Source organism: Crocodylus porosus, unplaced genomic scaffold, assembly GCF_001723895.1.
Source record: "Crocodylus porosus isolate Cpor-Errol unplaced genomic scaffold, CroPor_comp1, whole genome shotgun sequence".
In the NCBI taxonomy this organism is placed as follows: Eukaryota; Metazoa; Chordata; order Crocodylia; family Crocodylidae; genus Crocodylus; species Crocodylus porosus.
In genome coordinates, this window is record NW_017728917.1 from 23,061,224 (window position 1) to 23,077,447 (window position 16,224).

At 40.0% G+C, this 16,224-nt stretch overlaps 1 protein-coding gene across 1 annotated transcript in view; it reads right to left on the reverse strand.

Annotated features, from left to right (window-relative positions):
• CACNA2D3 (calcium voltage-gated channel auxiliary subunit alpha2delta 3) overlaps positions 1–16,224 on the reverse strand; it is a gene marked incomplete at its 5' end in the record, with an annotated part of 852,337 nt that overhangs the window by 140,899 nt on the left and 695,214 nt on the right. The window contains 7 exons of the mRNA XM_019537014.1: positions 1,427–1,516; positions 4,184–4,305; positions 6,796–6,891; positions 9,052–9,145; positions 10,412–10,509; positions 10,660–10,705; positions 14,660–14,727. Of these exons, the coding sequence (XP_019392559.1) occupies positions 1,427–1,516; positions 4,184–4,305; positions 6,796–6,891; positions 9,052–9,145; positions 10,412–10,509; positions 10,660–10,705; positions 14,660–14,727 (614 nt within the window). The remainder of the gene's footprint in view (positions 1–1,426; positions 1,517–4,183; positions 4,306–6,795; positions 6,892–9,051; positions 9,146–10,411; positions 10,510–10,659; positions 10,706–14,659; positions 14,728–16,224) is intronic.

The window sequence follows — 16,224 nt, forward strand, 5'->3', positions numbered from 1 at the left end:
GATAGTGTTCCTTGTGTTTGTATTTATAGAGCATGAAGAAACCAGCTCTCAGTTTTCTTTTCAATAGCTAAATAAATTGAACTCCTTGGCCGCATCCAGATGAGTACGGCCAGGCAGTACGTGGCACCGCAGGCACATCTGCAACACCACAAACTGCACACTTGGGTGTTCTCCATGCTGCGAGGCAGCAGTACAGGGGTGTTTTTTGATTCTTGGATATCCAGGGTCAAAAAAACCCAAGGAAGCAAAAAGTGGAGCAGCACACATAGGGGTAGCATATGCCACTCAAAACCAAAGCCAGGCTGGCTGGAGCCATGCTCCAGCTGCCCGCCAGGCTGTGTGTGGCAGGATCTCCACTGCTGTAGCCCCAAGAGGCCCCCAGAACCCCAGGTAAGGCTGCTGAGGCCAGATCAGTGCTGATACCAACCTCCCCTACTCCACCTGAGGATGCTTGCTGCATGCCAGAGTGTGCATTTCACAGACATACCCCAGGAACAACTAGGTGGTACAAAATGTGTCACTACTAGTTGTACCCAGGGAACCAAATGTCCACACTGGTGTGGATATGGCTCTTGGGTGCATCTACAAGTGTGCTTTACTGCAGAGTAGACTAATTAGCTCTGCAGTAAAGCATCACAGTTTACACGTGTGCTGGTTTTAGGGTGCAGCAAACTAATTAACATTGCTGTAAGATAGTACTGTTGGGGAAAGTACTATCTTATGGCAAAGTAATTTAGGTGAAAATTGTGCCTGGTCAACCCAGGCAGCATGGGACCAGACCTCTGCCTGCCACCTAGCCACATGGCTCCACACATTCAGCATTCTCGTGTCCCAGCCAGCCCCTTCACTGCCCGACACCACTGCCTGGAGCCCAAGGCTGACCCTCAAGCCTCCAGGACTGCTCCACCCCAGCTCAAAGTGCATGTAGACACTGCACCCAGGAGCAGTTGACTCTGGCGCAAACTGAACTGGAATTTTTTCCATCACCTTAAGTGCACATGTAGATGCACCCCTTGAGTCTAAGTATATCATTTAATTTTGAGAAGCAGGGTGAACCTTACTACATCAGAGAGGTTATTTCTTATGCTTATTTTTACTTGAGATAATGTGTTCTCATTTATGCTTCTGAAGATCTCTGCCTTTAGGTTTTTTTCTTTGTTTTGTTCATTGCTATTGTTTCTGCTGAGTCAAACCAGCAGCTTACAGGGATTTCTGCATGTACAAGTAATGCAGGATCAAGTTCACAGAAGTGATGGCTTGCAGTGGATTCTGCATTAGGGTATTCAGTAGCATGCTGTGTATGTTCCCCCGCTCTGCATGTTCCAAGCTGTTCTTTCAATGGAAAATTTTCACTGAAGCAAAGCTGTAAGAGAATGTGAAGACTTCATATATGGCTTTTGTATAGGAGTGACCAAACAAATGTTACCTGCCACCACTGGAGATTTTCTGTCATCCAACAGCTGAATGGCAGTGCTAGCTGTCACCACATTACTTTTGTTGCTCTTGTTTTCTGTTTCTATAAAATTAAAAAAAAATATTAAAATTAAAACAACATATAGCACTGTAAAGAAGTTCAACTACAGAGGTTTTTTTAGATTGAAATATACATTACACATTGGTATAAATACAAATCTAGAAAAAATAGAAATCTGGCAATCTTTGACCCTTATTTATTGAGAGAACAACTATAGTACAGACAGAAATATTTCAAGCTTCTCTACAAAGTCCCTATGAGGTGCCTCAGTCTTTACAGCTTACTAGTTCTTGGCTTTCTTGGCTTAGAAACAGTATTTAAAGGCCTGTTTTTGGGAATTGGCTTATAGGTATAGATATATACATTATAAGAGGTCAAGATGGGCAGCAGGGGTTAAATGGATTTCTAAAGAGCATGGGAGACACATACACAGCTTCTCATGGCCCTGAAAGTAGATGGGCAGTCTAGCACAACAAGGCCAATGGATGGACACAGCCTTCAAGACAGGTTCTTGCATGTGTTCAGACAGGTTGTCTAACATAACAAGGACACATAGCCTGAAAACTGAGGAAGTATATTCCATACTGTCCCATAACATGAGATAAGTAACACCAGCTACAAAGTCGCAGAGCAGCAGGGGTCCAAGTCCCACTTTTGGGGAGCAGATCAAATTAGGAGAATGCCTAGAAGGCTATGTAGACATGTGACCACAGAGAGACAACCAACCAGAGATAGCCATGGATGAAGAGTCATCTGGAGACATCAAGAGGGAAAAGCAGAAACTTGAGATTAACAAAGGGGCCTCCCTTTGTCCCATCCCTCCCTGCCCCTCTTTCTTCTCCCCAAGAGGGGTCCCCATCCCCATCCCTGTCCCCTGGGAAGGGTTCCTGTTGCCACCATGCACTGAGGGTATACCAGCATCCCATCTCATGCACTCCACTGGAGGGGGTGCTGTGGGCTTTGGCATCCCACCTCCAGACTGCCGACACCTAAGAGAGAGAACCTCAGAGTAGAGCCTGCATCCTGACCAGATGTACTTTGTCTCTGATGACAGCCCTAGGATTGGTAGATATATAATTGTTTGATTGTTTGTATTGTTGCTTTTCTGTTATTACTCTGTATCAATAAACTTGCCTATTATCAACTGGCAGCTCTTGTGGTTGATCTGAGGGTTGTGTCCACCCAGAACAAAGGTATAATGGTTGGGTTCCTAAAATCCAGTGTTAATAGGGTTTGCTCCTAAAAGTCGTAACAAAAGGTGTCAGTGGTGCTGGTACTTTTATGTAATGTGGACACTTGCTCTTCTGGGACTTGATTCATCTTATTTTTCTTATCTTATTGAACATATCATGCTGTAAATTCAACCTATACAAAAGTTCATTGTGTTAAGAAATAATAAAGAAAATGCCAATCTACCACTTGGTGGAAGAGATTAATCAAATTATGGGTCTCTTGGCACTATCAATCCCTCAATCTCAAGGTTGATTAAGCTTTAATTTGCTTTAAAACCATGCATAGATAGGTGTATACAGATAAGGGAGGGAAGGAAAGATATTTTTTACACAGTATGACTATTGCTACAGATGCTGCAGCAACGAAGAGTTTCAAAAGTGGGTTAAAAAACTGAGCCACTCATCAAGCAGGTGATTCATTTCCACCACCTGCTTTTGAAAATTTCAGCCTAAAAACAGATTACATTCCCACATCCCCTTAAATGACTTGACACTAATTTCTCTCCAAGATATGTTCCTTCTTTTAATCCCTTTGCTGCACTTCAGTTTTTCTACTCTTTCTTTCTCCTCTATCATAAGGCAGCTAACACAATATTAATGTCAACCTTCTTGCAAAGATCTTTCATTTTTGTTATACAACTGCCTTCAGCTTTTGCCAAATCAAGGTGCTACTTAAAGCTTCCTCACTGTGTATTAAGAATATCAGTGTGTATTGGATTCTTCTCTCATTCACACTGGTTTTACAACAAAGTGTTTCTACTGACTTCAGTGAAGTTATTCCTATTTCAAATTCTTCAGGAGACAAAATCAAACTCTTCCATGTTATATCACATCTTTGGCCATGTCCACATGAGTGTGGATGTTTGGTTCCCCAGGGACAATTAGCAGTGGGACACCTTGTGCCACCGCTAGTTGCCCCTGGGAAAGCCTGTGCTACGTGCACTCTGGTGCCTTCACTAGTTACCCCAGACAGGGTAGGGAAGGCTGGGACCAGCACTGGCCTGGCCCCAGAAACCTTACTTGGGGTTCTGGGAGGCTCCTGGGGCAGCAGCAGTGGCAATCCTGCTGCACAGAGCCTGGCTGGCAACTAGAGCACGGCTCCTGGTTTTGAGTGGCACGTACTGCCCCCGCACACGCTTCTCCATCTTTTTGTGGTGCAGGTTTTTTTGACCCCTGCATATGCAGGGGTCAAAAAAGCACTTGTGCTGTTCCCTTTCAGCATGGAAAACAGCTTAACATGTGATAAGTAGTGCCAGAGACTTGTCTGTGGCACCACGTACCACATGGCCACGCTTGTCTGGACGCAGCCTTTAGATTTAATACAGAGCATCATAGAATCCCATCTGGTCACAGAAATGCAGATTACCATGCAGATTTCAGAGCCTGAGGCTCTGATTCTCCTGATTGGAACAACATATTTGGAATCTTTCCAATAGTATGCATAGTTCATTTTTTTTTAAATGACAAATGTACACACCTGGGCTAAATGGAATTGAGTAGACAAAGCTGCCAGGTATCTGTTCTGCAGCTCTTCTGAACCAGAGTGGAAAATGATCAGCATTAAAAATGTTCTCCTTGTCTTCAGATGTCAGGAAGTCTCTTGAAACAGAAGAAAAAAGAAAAGACTTGCTGCTTTTTTGCATATCACATAATACAGTTCAAGCTTAAAAACCAAACCAAAACAAAACAAAACAAAACAAAATTATAGCATTTGGGAAAGACACTATTTTTGGATTGGTTTCTATATTATTTGAAGAACAAAATGGTTTAATACAGTTTTTAATCATTACTCTTGATATACTTGTGGCAGCTTCTTAGACATAATGAATTTTGTAATAACCATGAATAAACTGAAAACTATGATAAAGTTGAAAAAGCCCAAGTGTGCTCAAGTGTAGTTATGTAATTTTTACTATTGTGTAAATTCAGAATTTTCAGTGTAAAATACCTTTTTCTTTCTAGCAGCATATTGAAATCCTTTAGTTTATAGCCTAACTGTGTATCATGGATGGGTGTTGTAGCAAAAGCAACTGCCTGGAGAGATTCAGGTTCCAATCTTGAGCCCGGCCAAAATGATAAGCCGCTTCCTTTGCCAAGAAAATAAAATGGGAGGTAGTGAACTATGTATTCTGGTATATTCTTCCGTGCCAAAAGGATAGCACATTGGGAAGGTCAACTTAGGTAAAAAAGGGAAGGTCTTCTTCTCAGATAAGTACCACTGACTGATACATTCAGCACATCCTCAGTTATTATACATGTAAAAAGATGATTTCCTTACATATTGACTTTACACAGGACGCATATGGATTTTCTTGATCTTTGAGGTACAATGCAAAGCATTTGCAGTGTCTACCCTAAGCAGAGGAAGGTAAAGTGTGTACATCCAAAAGTGTGTTACATCCAAAAGTGACATACAACTTAAGTGCCTTTTTTAACCCCAAATTGGCATGTCTACATGTGTTTGCATTTGCGTGTATATTTTGCATTGCCTTGGAACAGGAATTCTCCAAGGAAACAAAACCTAGAACATGTTGCAGTAAGAAGCTCAAAATGAATGGTTTCTTTCTTAAAAGCCTCTCACACTCAAATGTCTGAGCCTTTAAAGGCACTTCCACTCTTGTCAATGCAACTTAATGATAAGCAAAGTTACTTAGAAGACAAGAGACCCTTCTATTCTTACACAATGCTGAATACTATTCTAAAGTTGATTTTTCCAGAATTGCATAAAATATTACTGGTTCAATTAAAAGGATTGACGTATTCAGTGAAAAGTCTGGAGAGCTGATAAAGGATTGTAATACTGACAATGTAATATGGTAATAATAGAACATTTATTAAAAAAAGTAAAACCCCAGGGCATATTCCTTCAGCTTTACTTTATGACATTTCAGCTCTAAAACACCAACTTGTATTGTAGTATTCCACTTACATTTTTATATATATATGGTGTAAATATCACCAACATACTATTTTTTTTTTAAATTTCATTTCAAAGACCAAAGCAGTTCCACATTCTACTAGGCAAAGCTCAATAGTCAAATTCTAAATCTTGACTGAGCAGAGCTCAATCGTTCAAGTCTGCGAGGCTCTACTGCCAGGCCTGTCAGTCTGGGTCTTCATATTTTCCCCCAATACATGGCAGGCATCCTATGTGCAAGCCCCAAGCCTGAAGACCTTAGGGTTCAGATGCCCCCTACTTTTGCTTGCTCTTAGTCAAAAGGCTGAGGACCAAGCCACAGGGAAAGGTAGAACACAGCCCTCATTGCAAAAAATTGTGTAGTTGACTTCTCTGCTTTTGAGGTGTCAGCCTGCCCAGAGTGACTTCTACAACAACTTGTGTTTTACACACCACTGAAACAAATGGAAGGACTGCTGACACAGCATGACACCTTCGGTACTGAATCAGTCTGGCTCCTCTTGGAACCTGGCTGTTGGTTTGACATGACACCCCGGTGCCAACTGGACATCATTACCTGGGTGCTGGCTAGGGCTGACACCTTGAGTACCAACTTCCATAACCACTCAGATGCTGATTCAGCTTGACCACCTGTGTTTCATTTGGCGTGGCATGCAAAACTGCTGAGTTATGACCAAATGGCTAAGGTGAATAAGTATAATTAAACATTGGATTTAATAATATCACATACACTAAGTATTAACAAACCTCCCATGGGAAGCTTTTCCATAACTGGGATGACTAACTGCTAGAAATATCTGAAGGCATTTGTTTTGAGACAGGCTCAAGAGAAAATTGCACATTTCCCTTGTTTTTTGCAGCCACAGGATCTCCTTAATGATATATGTAGGAATCAAGATGTGACTCTAACTTGACTGGGATGGACAAAAATAGACATATGGACTGAACAAAGGCCCCTAATATAGCTAACAAGCAGGTGAAAAATAGCACAGTAGTCCAAGAAGATACAGTAAGAGTAACATGTAATGCAGGCCATACAGCTATTTTAAATTATTCTCGGTATTTCACTTTTCTAAAGTGAAACTTTGGGGAGGAAGAATGGGAATGTCTCCTAAAAATAAACATATTTCTTGCCCTCACATCTGCCTATCAAACATAACCATGATACTTACTGATTAGTAAGCTGTTCTGGACCCACAAACAGGTTGATACGAGATAGACCAGTCCGTGTTCCAAGGAAGGCAACTTCCACTCCCTTGTCAGAATTTCTAAAATAAACAGAGCAGCTCACCAGCAAAGATAAGATTTCCAGACAGGAGACAGATAAGGCTATTTTATGAGTCATAGAAAGTACAAGTGCACATTTTTTTAAACTGGCGTTTTGAGCGCCATCCTCTTATTCTTAAGTTTGCTGAAAAATTGGTTTCTTTTGATTGAAATAAATCCATGCAGGATAAAACCATTCCAAGGCTTTGAAAAGCTTCTTGCCCCTTCCAAGAGATCAAAGGCTTGGTTTCCTCAAACTGGCTATATATGGTTTGTGTGGTTGAATTAGATGGAGGTTGAGAGATGAAAGGTATGGCATAGCTATGCCACACAACTCCTCAAGGTTGGTATTGCAGGTCATAGGATGAATTAGGGAATGTGGCCCTGTTCGCCACTGTCCCATATCTGTGGTATTGCTACACTGCAGTTGAGCGGTACAATTGTCAGGTACAGGTACACCTGCAGCTAGCTTTAAATTATCTAGCTGGGGAACCAGAAACAGTGTAGCTACCAGCAGCACAGGGTTTTGCGTGGACTGCAAAAACCACTGGAAACTTTGGGTAAATATTTCCATAGTTAGACTGGACTGAGTGCCAAGCTACTGTGGCAAACTGTTATGGATACCCAAGCTAAAGGTTAAAGCCATCCCAGGTATCCCTACAGGAGCTGCAATCCTATAGTCCTCTACTCAGATACACAAGAACTGGAGTTCCAACGAGTAACCACACCTCTGACCATCCTGCTGCCTTTCATTTAGCTTCTTGTTTAGCAGTATAACAGCTCTAAACAGGTTCTAAAAGTCTCCTTTGCACACCCTCTTTGCAGCTGCCTTACCTGCATGTGGTGGAACTACTGCTATTCTGTTATGCTGGAGGATTACACTGACATATGTATTTAACTCACTTTGCCTAGGGTATATAAATATAACTGGTAGTTATATCTATGGCAATAATTTCTTATCTCCTAAGAGGAGAGTGATTAATCCATAGCATGTAGGCCAAGATACTATTGAAGTTGGTTATCCATTCAGTTCTAAATGATAATGGGCTTATTCACTTAATAGGCTGAATAATTAAAATACTTTATACACTGAACTTTTATTGAATATTTCTAAACTAACTTTTAATCTGTTTGAAACATTTGAGATTACGGAAGCAAAATCTACACTTTACTGTGCTTTGTTTTTCTTCTCACCAACAGTTACCTGGTGCTTTTCCTAAAAGCAGAGATGAAAAAAATGTATTTCCAGTAATTACAAAGCAGCCTCAACAAATTATTTTACCATATCATATACGGTTTTACAGTAATATACCTTTCATATAACACAGAAAATCATACCAATTTAACCAAACCTAATTTGGATAGCATCCAGAATTCCCTTTCAACAGCAATAGTTCATACAGATGCTGCTAATCAAATCACTTATTTTCCCCAATGTATGCAACATTTCTCTGTATAATGCCACAGCTTAAATGTATTATATTTTATATAGAAACTAAAATACAAGACAGCTAATGTACAGTTCAGTAACATCCTTGATTCTAAGTTAAGATTGGAAAATTTAAATAAATGTGTCATATTTCTAGACTAATTGAATGAAAAAATAATTATTACTTTAATTTTATGCATATAACTTATTCTCAGATACATTACAAGTTTCAATGATACATTTATTTTTTAAAAAGTAAGTAATATCTTCAAAGAATAACTCTGAACAGCTTGTTGCAAATATTTGCAATTTGTATACTGGTGGTCAGTTTCAAAATTTACATTGATAAAAAATGAAACATGACAAATCTAAACAAAATGTTTCAAAATTAGCTTTAAGTAAACATGTAAGATAAAGGTTTTATGTTAGGTTTTTTATTCGCCGTAGTAAAGATCAAGGATTTAAATTCTGAAGAAATTTAAATGACTAGGATCACATACAAAGTTGATTAGAATTTTTCTTTATAATTTTAAAACATAATCATACTTTTTGTTATTTGAATCAGCTCCTTAGATAGCCTTAATACACCATAGTATCTCATTTAAAAAAATATCTTAAAAGTTTGATATTTTTTCCAATAGCGTTTCATAACCCTTTCTAATTTTTCACTATACATACTAGCACATACTTTATTAAAACTAAATAGAATGCTCATATATATTTCACCACTTACTCTGATTTGTTTAGTGCTAGACTTGTCCAGTAAGCTTCAATTGGTGCACTCACTACTGCATCAAACAGAACTTCCTGGATCAATTCTTTATCACCTATTATTATGCATTAAAACAATAGCAAAATGCATGAGAGAGGAAATGCATATATAAGGAAAGATAATCAAATAATTTTTGGTGGCATAATGTATAACTATTAGTTATTTATACTCTATTTCCTCTACTAAAACCAGATTGGTTCTTTATAGAATTATATGAAAGTTCGCCCAAAAGGACCCCATGAGTAGGATGACCATACACCCCAGATTGGCTGGGACAGTCCTGGATTTTGTAGGCTCATTTGATAGTTGGCTATTGAAGATTAAAATGAGCATCCTGGGCACAGGGCACAGTGCCGGCAGTTGGAGCTTCAGGAGTTGTGAAATAGGAAGCCTAGCAGTTAGCAACAGGTTAGTCTGATTAGTGGAATGACCATTTAAAATGGGTAGTTAACACCTGTGAAGAAAACAATGGGTCATTAATGGGCCATTGACTCTTCATCTGTCTGAATAGTAATACTAGTGTTGGCCTCCCCTCTACCCCTTCTTGCCTGCAGCAGGGGTGGGGTAGTGTCCTGGATTTCAGATTGTGTCATAAGCTTATCCTACTCATGGTAGCCCACACCCCTGCTGAAGGCAGCATCATATCTAACTAAACCATCCCAGCCAAGTGTCTGTCTAATCTGCTCTTGAAAATTTCCATGGATACTGTAGATTGGATGTTACATCCTACTGTATGTAATATACACTAAAGATACAGCACAGGTTTCAAAACATACATAATGTTTTGCTCATACATAATGCTTCTGTGGAACTTGGCAGCAATTATAACTGTACCAGCAACTATTTCAGATGAAACAGTGAAGGATATCTTATCTATTTGTTATTACAACAGCATTTAGATTGATGAATGCAATTTTTCATGCTGGTATTTGAGATTTCCATGTTTTAGGCTTACATTTCATCCAAAAAGACAACCTGATATTTCAAACAAGTCCTAAAGCATTTTTGTATTTACCCTAGAAAATCCATCTGAATGTTAACTCGTCCCAATCCTGTAAAATTAATACAATTAAGACCAAAACATGAAATGGTATGACAACATAGTATGCAATGGAAAAAACAGACCTTTATTTATCTAACACTAATTCAGATAAGTACTGTACCAATAGTTTGCTTTATACAGCTAAGGAAAAATAGAATTAGCAAAGTGATCTCAATTAACTATGGCCGTCCCATCATATTATCAACTACATTAATTATGTCAAGTTGGGAGATAATTTACAAAATTAATCAGTGTAAATATGTTTAACAATATACTTACATTGAAGCAATGGCTCTTTTCCTGTGAGGTAGAGCTTAATGGCTTCTAACTGAGTCATTTGACGGTGCTCAGGATGTAAATCGGTGTTGCAATATGACCTAAAAAATGTTGCCAAAAAATTAAAACATAAATATTTATAAGCACACTCTCTTTCTTTTTCCATGTAAAGACATGGGCACAGTAAGCACAAACAATATAAAGCAAAGATTGGTAACAGACACCAATTTCATGCTTTGTTTAAGGCTTACCATTCATCTGCCAAAGATACATCAGGGTGTTCTAAATCATGCAAACCTGTAAGAGGAATAATAATGACTTATTTAGGGACCAGTCTGGATAACAGATGATTATTTACATATACCTCATAATATAAACTCTTCATTCTTGGAAGGAGCATTATCACCATGGTATAATAAATCACAGTAAACTATGTTCAAATACATTTCAGAGTTAGTAACAAACTGCTAAAAGCCAAGTAAATTGGAATTGAGGATGAAAGGCCAGAAATAACTCATTTGTTTCTGCCTAGGTATTAACTCATATCACTGCTCCTATGATATGTTTGGAAGTCTGAAGATGACCTGAGCAAACAGAGGTGCATTAAAGTAAAATATTAGACTGAACTTTGATTTCCCTTCCTCTTATAATTTTGATTAAGCCCTTTATGTTTTAGTAACATGGTTTTAGAGATTTGGGACAGGATTGCCTCTCTCTTTAAAATGGACTCAGTGCTCTCATGAAAGTGCAGAGTGTAAGGAGTAGCCTAGAATTAGCTTATTCTAGTGTATTGTTTATTATAGAACCCTTACAAATATGCATTTGGCATTCTTAACCCATTTAAATCTTGTTTCAGTATATCAGAGAAAATGGTCTAATTTATCTGCATCTAACTGCTAAGATTTACCCATGAAGACATGAATTAAATAGCTAATTGTATGCATAAAGTTGGGGTTTATGCATAGAACTAAATGTGGGCACACACATTTTGTACAAGTTTTGAACATCCTGAGCAAGATTTCTTCTTTCAATGTAGTTAATTTGAGGAGTAAAAATTAATGTCATGGTCTTTAGGGGCTGAGAGGATGGTGATGAGATCACTGATAGAGAATCTGAGAAGTGGAGAAGATTGGGAAGAAAAGATCAGAGTGCTGATTGTGGCTATACTGTAGGAAATGTGATAACAAGATATCCAGACTGACCTTTAACACAGATTAGCTGATATTTGGGACTAGATGAAAGAATTCAGAAAAGAAATATGACAGAAACAACTTGTAAATAGCTGTAATTGTCTCACCATTCTACTTTTCTATCTAGACCAGGGATTATCAATCAAGGTGCTGCAGCACCCTGAGGTGCTTTGACATACTTACAAGGGTGTCACACCACGTTAGCACTGATAGATATGCAAAAATAATTCATGTGACAAACCTAGAGATTTTATATTAGGAACCCAGAGTGATAAAAAGATTCTGATCTGCTGTGGTCTTTCTGACTTGTTTGAAGCAGAAGCATTGCTCTGTAGTAACAATTGTTCTATAGTATTGGTCTATATTAAAAAAAACAAGTGAAAACAAATGACCTTTTTGAGGGGCCTTCCTAGTGTGTCTACATGTGCCTCAAGACTGTTCAGGGATGACTTGAATCTAAAAGGCCAGGGACAGACATTCAAAAAGCCTGAGCCTGAATTAATTCAATCTTTGCAGTTAATGCAAGCTGTCTAGGTTGAACCAGTTTGCAGCTGGACAGACATTCCCTCTGGACTGAAGAAATGCAGGCATGTCCCTGCAGTGGCTCAGGCTAGAAGCTGAAGCAGCACTCCCTTCCCTTTCATAGTGCTGGGGTGGGGGATAGGCCCTGGAAGGACCTCTGATTAGGGAGGTCTGCCTGCATGGTCCCAGGTGTTGAAGTTTTATCCAGGCCCCTCTAACTTGACTATACATTTATCCAGGCCTTTAACTTAACTAAGGAAAAAGAGTGAAGAAAAAAAATGGTCTTGCTTTGTATTTTAAAATGTTTTAAGATAAGAAAAACTCTTCTGCTTATTATGACTCCATGCACAGTGCTTCTGGAACAAATGTTCTTCCTTTCCTGAAAACAAAAAAGGCGATAACAGTTTTCAAAACAAAATGTGTTGCTGAGCAAGCAACTGTTATGATTTACCCCTGACTTTCTTTTCAAGGATGCTTTGTTTAAACAATTTTAGGTATAAAAAGGTATGTTAACTTGTGGGGGGGGGGGGGTTCTGTTAGATCTCCTCCCTATGATTCTATGGTATAGTTGCCAATAAACTCAGACTGAGTCTGTGAATTCTAATACCAAGCACAATGCGAAGTTTGATTTCTTCCACACAGACTTCTCCTTGCTCACTGCTCAAGGGACAGGAGTGTTGCTAGACCCCAACCCCCAGCTACCCCTCTGAGGCAAAAGTGGGGGGCAGGTTGCAGTGCATGCATCTGTTGATGATACTGAGCTTTTCAAACTCCCTCTCCATGCTTCTTCACACTGTCTGCATCAAACCTGTCAGGTGAGGGAGCCAGCAGGGGGATGATAATGTTTATCAGCCCATCAACGAAACAAAAGCCACTCTCATTAATTCAACCTCTTCTTAAACAGCTTTTTCCAAGGAAGAAATGGAGGGGCATTACCAGCTGACCTGTTCATGAGCTCCAAAAAGCCCTAAGTGGACACTGTTCTGTCTGCCTGTCCCAGTGAGACTGGGGACACAGACATAGACACCTCTCAGCATTAGCTAGCATACCACATGCCTAGGGTCCATGGGGCTGGGGTCCATGCTGTAGGAGATAGGAGGGAGGGGGGATCCCTGCTTGAGCAGTGAGGAGTGAAGGGGCGTAGGGCAGAGGGAAGCCAAGCAGACAATGCTGTACCTGCAGTCTCTGTCGGAGTTCCAGCCAGGGAGCAGAGGGGTGGAGCAAACAGTCCATCCCATCCCATCCCAGTGCAGGACTGCAAAGCACCTGGGAGGCTGGGGAACTCTGGTTTAACTTAAACCAGGAAGAGGTCTTGGAGAGACATTGCCCAAACCCAAATCAGTTAAGTCTAATACTACATTCAACCAGATTTATCTTAAACCAGTTTTAGGCATTTTGAAACTGGTTTATGTGTACTGAACTTATGGTCTGTTACAGGTTTAAACCAGTTTCTGATCACTTAAACCACTGTATGTGTAATATCTGTCCCTAGCCAAAAGGTTAGAAACTATTGTTCTAGACACTTATATGATTTATGAGCCTCACAAAATCAAACATATTTATCTTCACAATAGGCCTGTAAAGTAGGGAATATTGTCCCAAATTTACAGATGGGGAATTGAGGCTCACATAAATTAACTGATTGCCTGAGGTTACATAGACAATCAATGATCTCAAGAACTAGAAACTAAACCCAATCTTTTCAGTGTCTTTCCTATGATATTACAATTACTCTCCTGAACCATATCTTTGAACTTCTCATTGTTAGAAACCTGACTTCTTTCCCTAATCCTCTCAGAACAAGGCTATTCTCTGCTGTGAAGGATCAGTGCCAAGATATAGCTGCCACAAACATGCTAGCTACCTAGATGTCCCTGAGTATCTTTGTCTCCCTAGTTTCCTATATTGTTTCTCTCCTGATTCTCTTTATGCAGGATACTCTGATTCTTCTGTTGTTTCTGACCTCATCCATGTATAGTTTCTTCTTCTCTCATTGTAGAAACGCTTGTTAATCATTGCCTTGAGTTCTCCACCCATTTGTACTATTGAATTTATCAAAAATAACAGCTCAGAAAAGAGCATTTTTTCAATTCTTTCTGTTAACTAAGAAAAAAGTGGGAGCTAAACTGCAATAATACACCACCTGTTTCATTCAGGGGTAGATTACAGTAGTTCAGCTTCACTTACTGTGGGATAGGAGCAGACAGAATGTAACCTGCGAAAAGCAAAACACCACTGTAATTGCTTCCAAAGCCTTAGTTTATAAAGCAGCTTAAAGTTTGCTCTATTAAGATTGTTAACATCAGAACTGATTTTTTTAAGAGAGACTTCCGAATAAGGAGCTTGTGGAAAGGAAAATGCGTAAGTACATTTTGACTACATGTCACATTTAAATACTGCAAAAAATCTGAAGATGGTATCTCAGAAATTATCTAATCCCCAATGGAATCTAGAGGGAAATGTACAAGCTTTAGGCCTACTAAAGAACAACAATAAAACTATTGTGCAATCACTATGAGAAAGCAGAGCGGTATCTTACCTTCTTCTATAGTTACGTTCCCTCTGAAAAAATATTTGCCATGTCCTCTGGAGAGAGCCACACCTAAACTGTGCAGAGAAATAGAGCAGACCTTGAAATCTGAAGTGCAAACAATTGTAGAAACTAAACGCTATTTTTCCTGTCTAACATTTCCAGTTCACATGCAGTGAACAACTTTAATAGCTGAGTTTTTTTTAAAAGCTCACCGATTATATTTATTAAATTAGCTACTTGAATGCTATTTGGGGCTTGATGTGCCAGTAGCAACTGTCAACATTTTTGTGCTTAGAAGTACAGCAAACTATTCATTTGCTGGGAAACTAGCAACCAAACTCCTTTAAATTCACTTTTGTCCAGCAGGTCCCTTCTTCCTCTTAGTCCTTAATGTGCCAAAGACCTTACAATACAAGAGAAGGTTTTTTTTGCAAATCATACTCAGCAGTTAGACCCATACTTTTACAAATAAGACCTAATGGAGCTGCTGAGAAGACAGAAACTTTAGATTCTAATGATTATATCAGGATCCCATTTTCCATATAATCATTGGCAACATATAGGGCGCACACACGGGTGCACATGCACCCCCTGAGGTTGACTATGCACCCATTGGACGTGCCAGACACAAAACTAGAAGTACTGGTGGAAGTGCACGTCTGGTTTTGCCACTGGTGGTTCTGCGCTCGGCAATTGGTTGGGGTGGGGGTCGATGATCTGGTCCCCGCCCCCAGACTCAGGAGGCACTAGTCACCCACGCATGTAATTTCTCTGCTACTCATATTTTTGCCCAGTTTTCCTCTTTTACATAGATTTAACTTATTTTGAATACATTTTTCAAAAATTAAATACTTTTTTTTCAAATACGATATCTGCTCCCATACACTGTGATGCTATGTGTCATGCACAGGGCACTGAAAATTGCTTTTCTTTTCTGTAAATTTATATAATACCAGTATAGAATACCTTTTGTACATGCATTGACATGTGTTAAGAAAATATCTGGGTTTATAACATCTACAGGATATCAATAGCCCCCCAAAATGCATGACCTACCAGTTGAAGGACATCCAGCCAGTGCATCTGTTGTAGTCAGCAGCATGCTTTGGGAGTGTCATGGGGCGGGGCCGCTGGGGTGGCCGTGATCCCCCTTGCGCCCCCTTACCGTGTCACATGGGCGACCTAGCACCCTCTTGTCTCACCCGCCACATCTTTGCTGTTATGGTAAGGGAGTCTGCCTACGATTCCCTTGTCCACGGTAATATGCTGGCACTATTCCCCGTCCCTTATAGGGTGACTCGGTGCACCCCAGCCTTAAGGGCTACGCGTGCCTCCAAACCTCCCCTTTAGCACGCCCCAAGCCTCGCAGCTGTACCGGATGTTCTCATGTCATACACTCGCCTCTCCTGGGCTCCTAGTCCCCTCTCACCCTCTCCCGGGCCTATTCGCCCCCCCGGGCTTCTGTTCGGCTCTGTCGAGCTCTTATCGTTCAGGCCCCAATCTGCACGACGGCCCCTCTCCAGGCTTATGCCGCGCGCCTGCGCTTCCCGCCCTCTCTGGGGCCTGTGCCG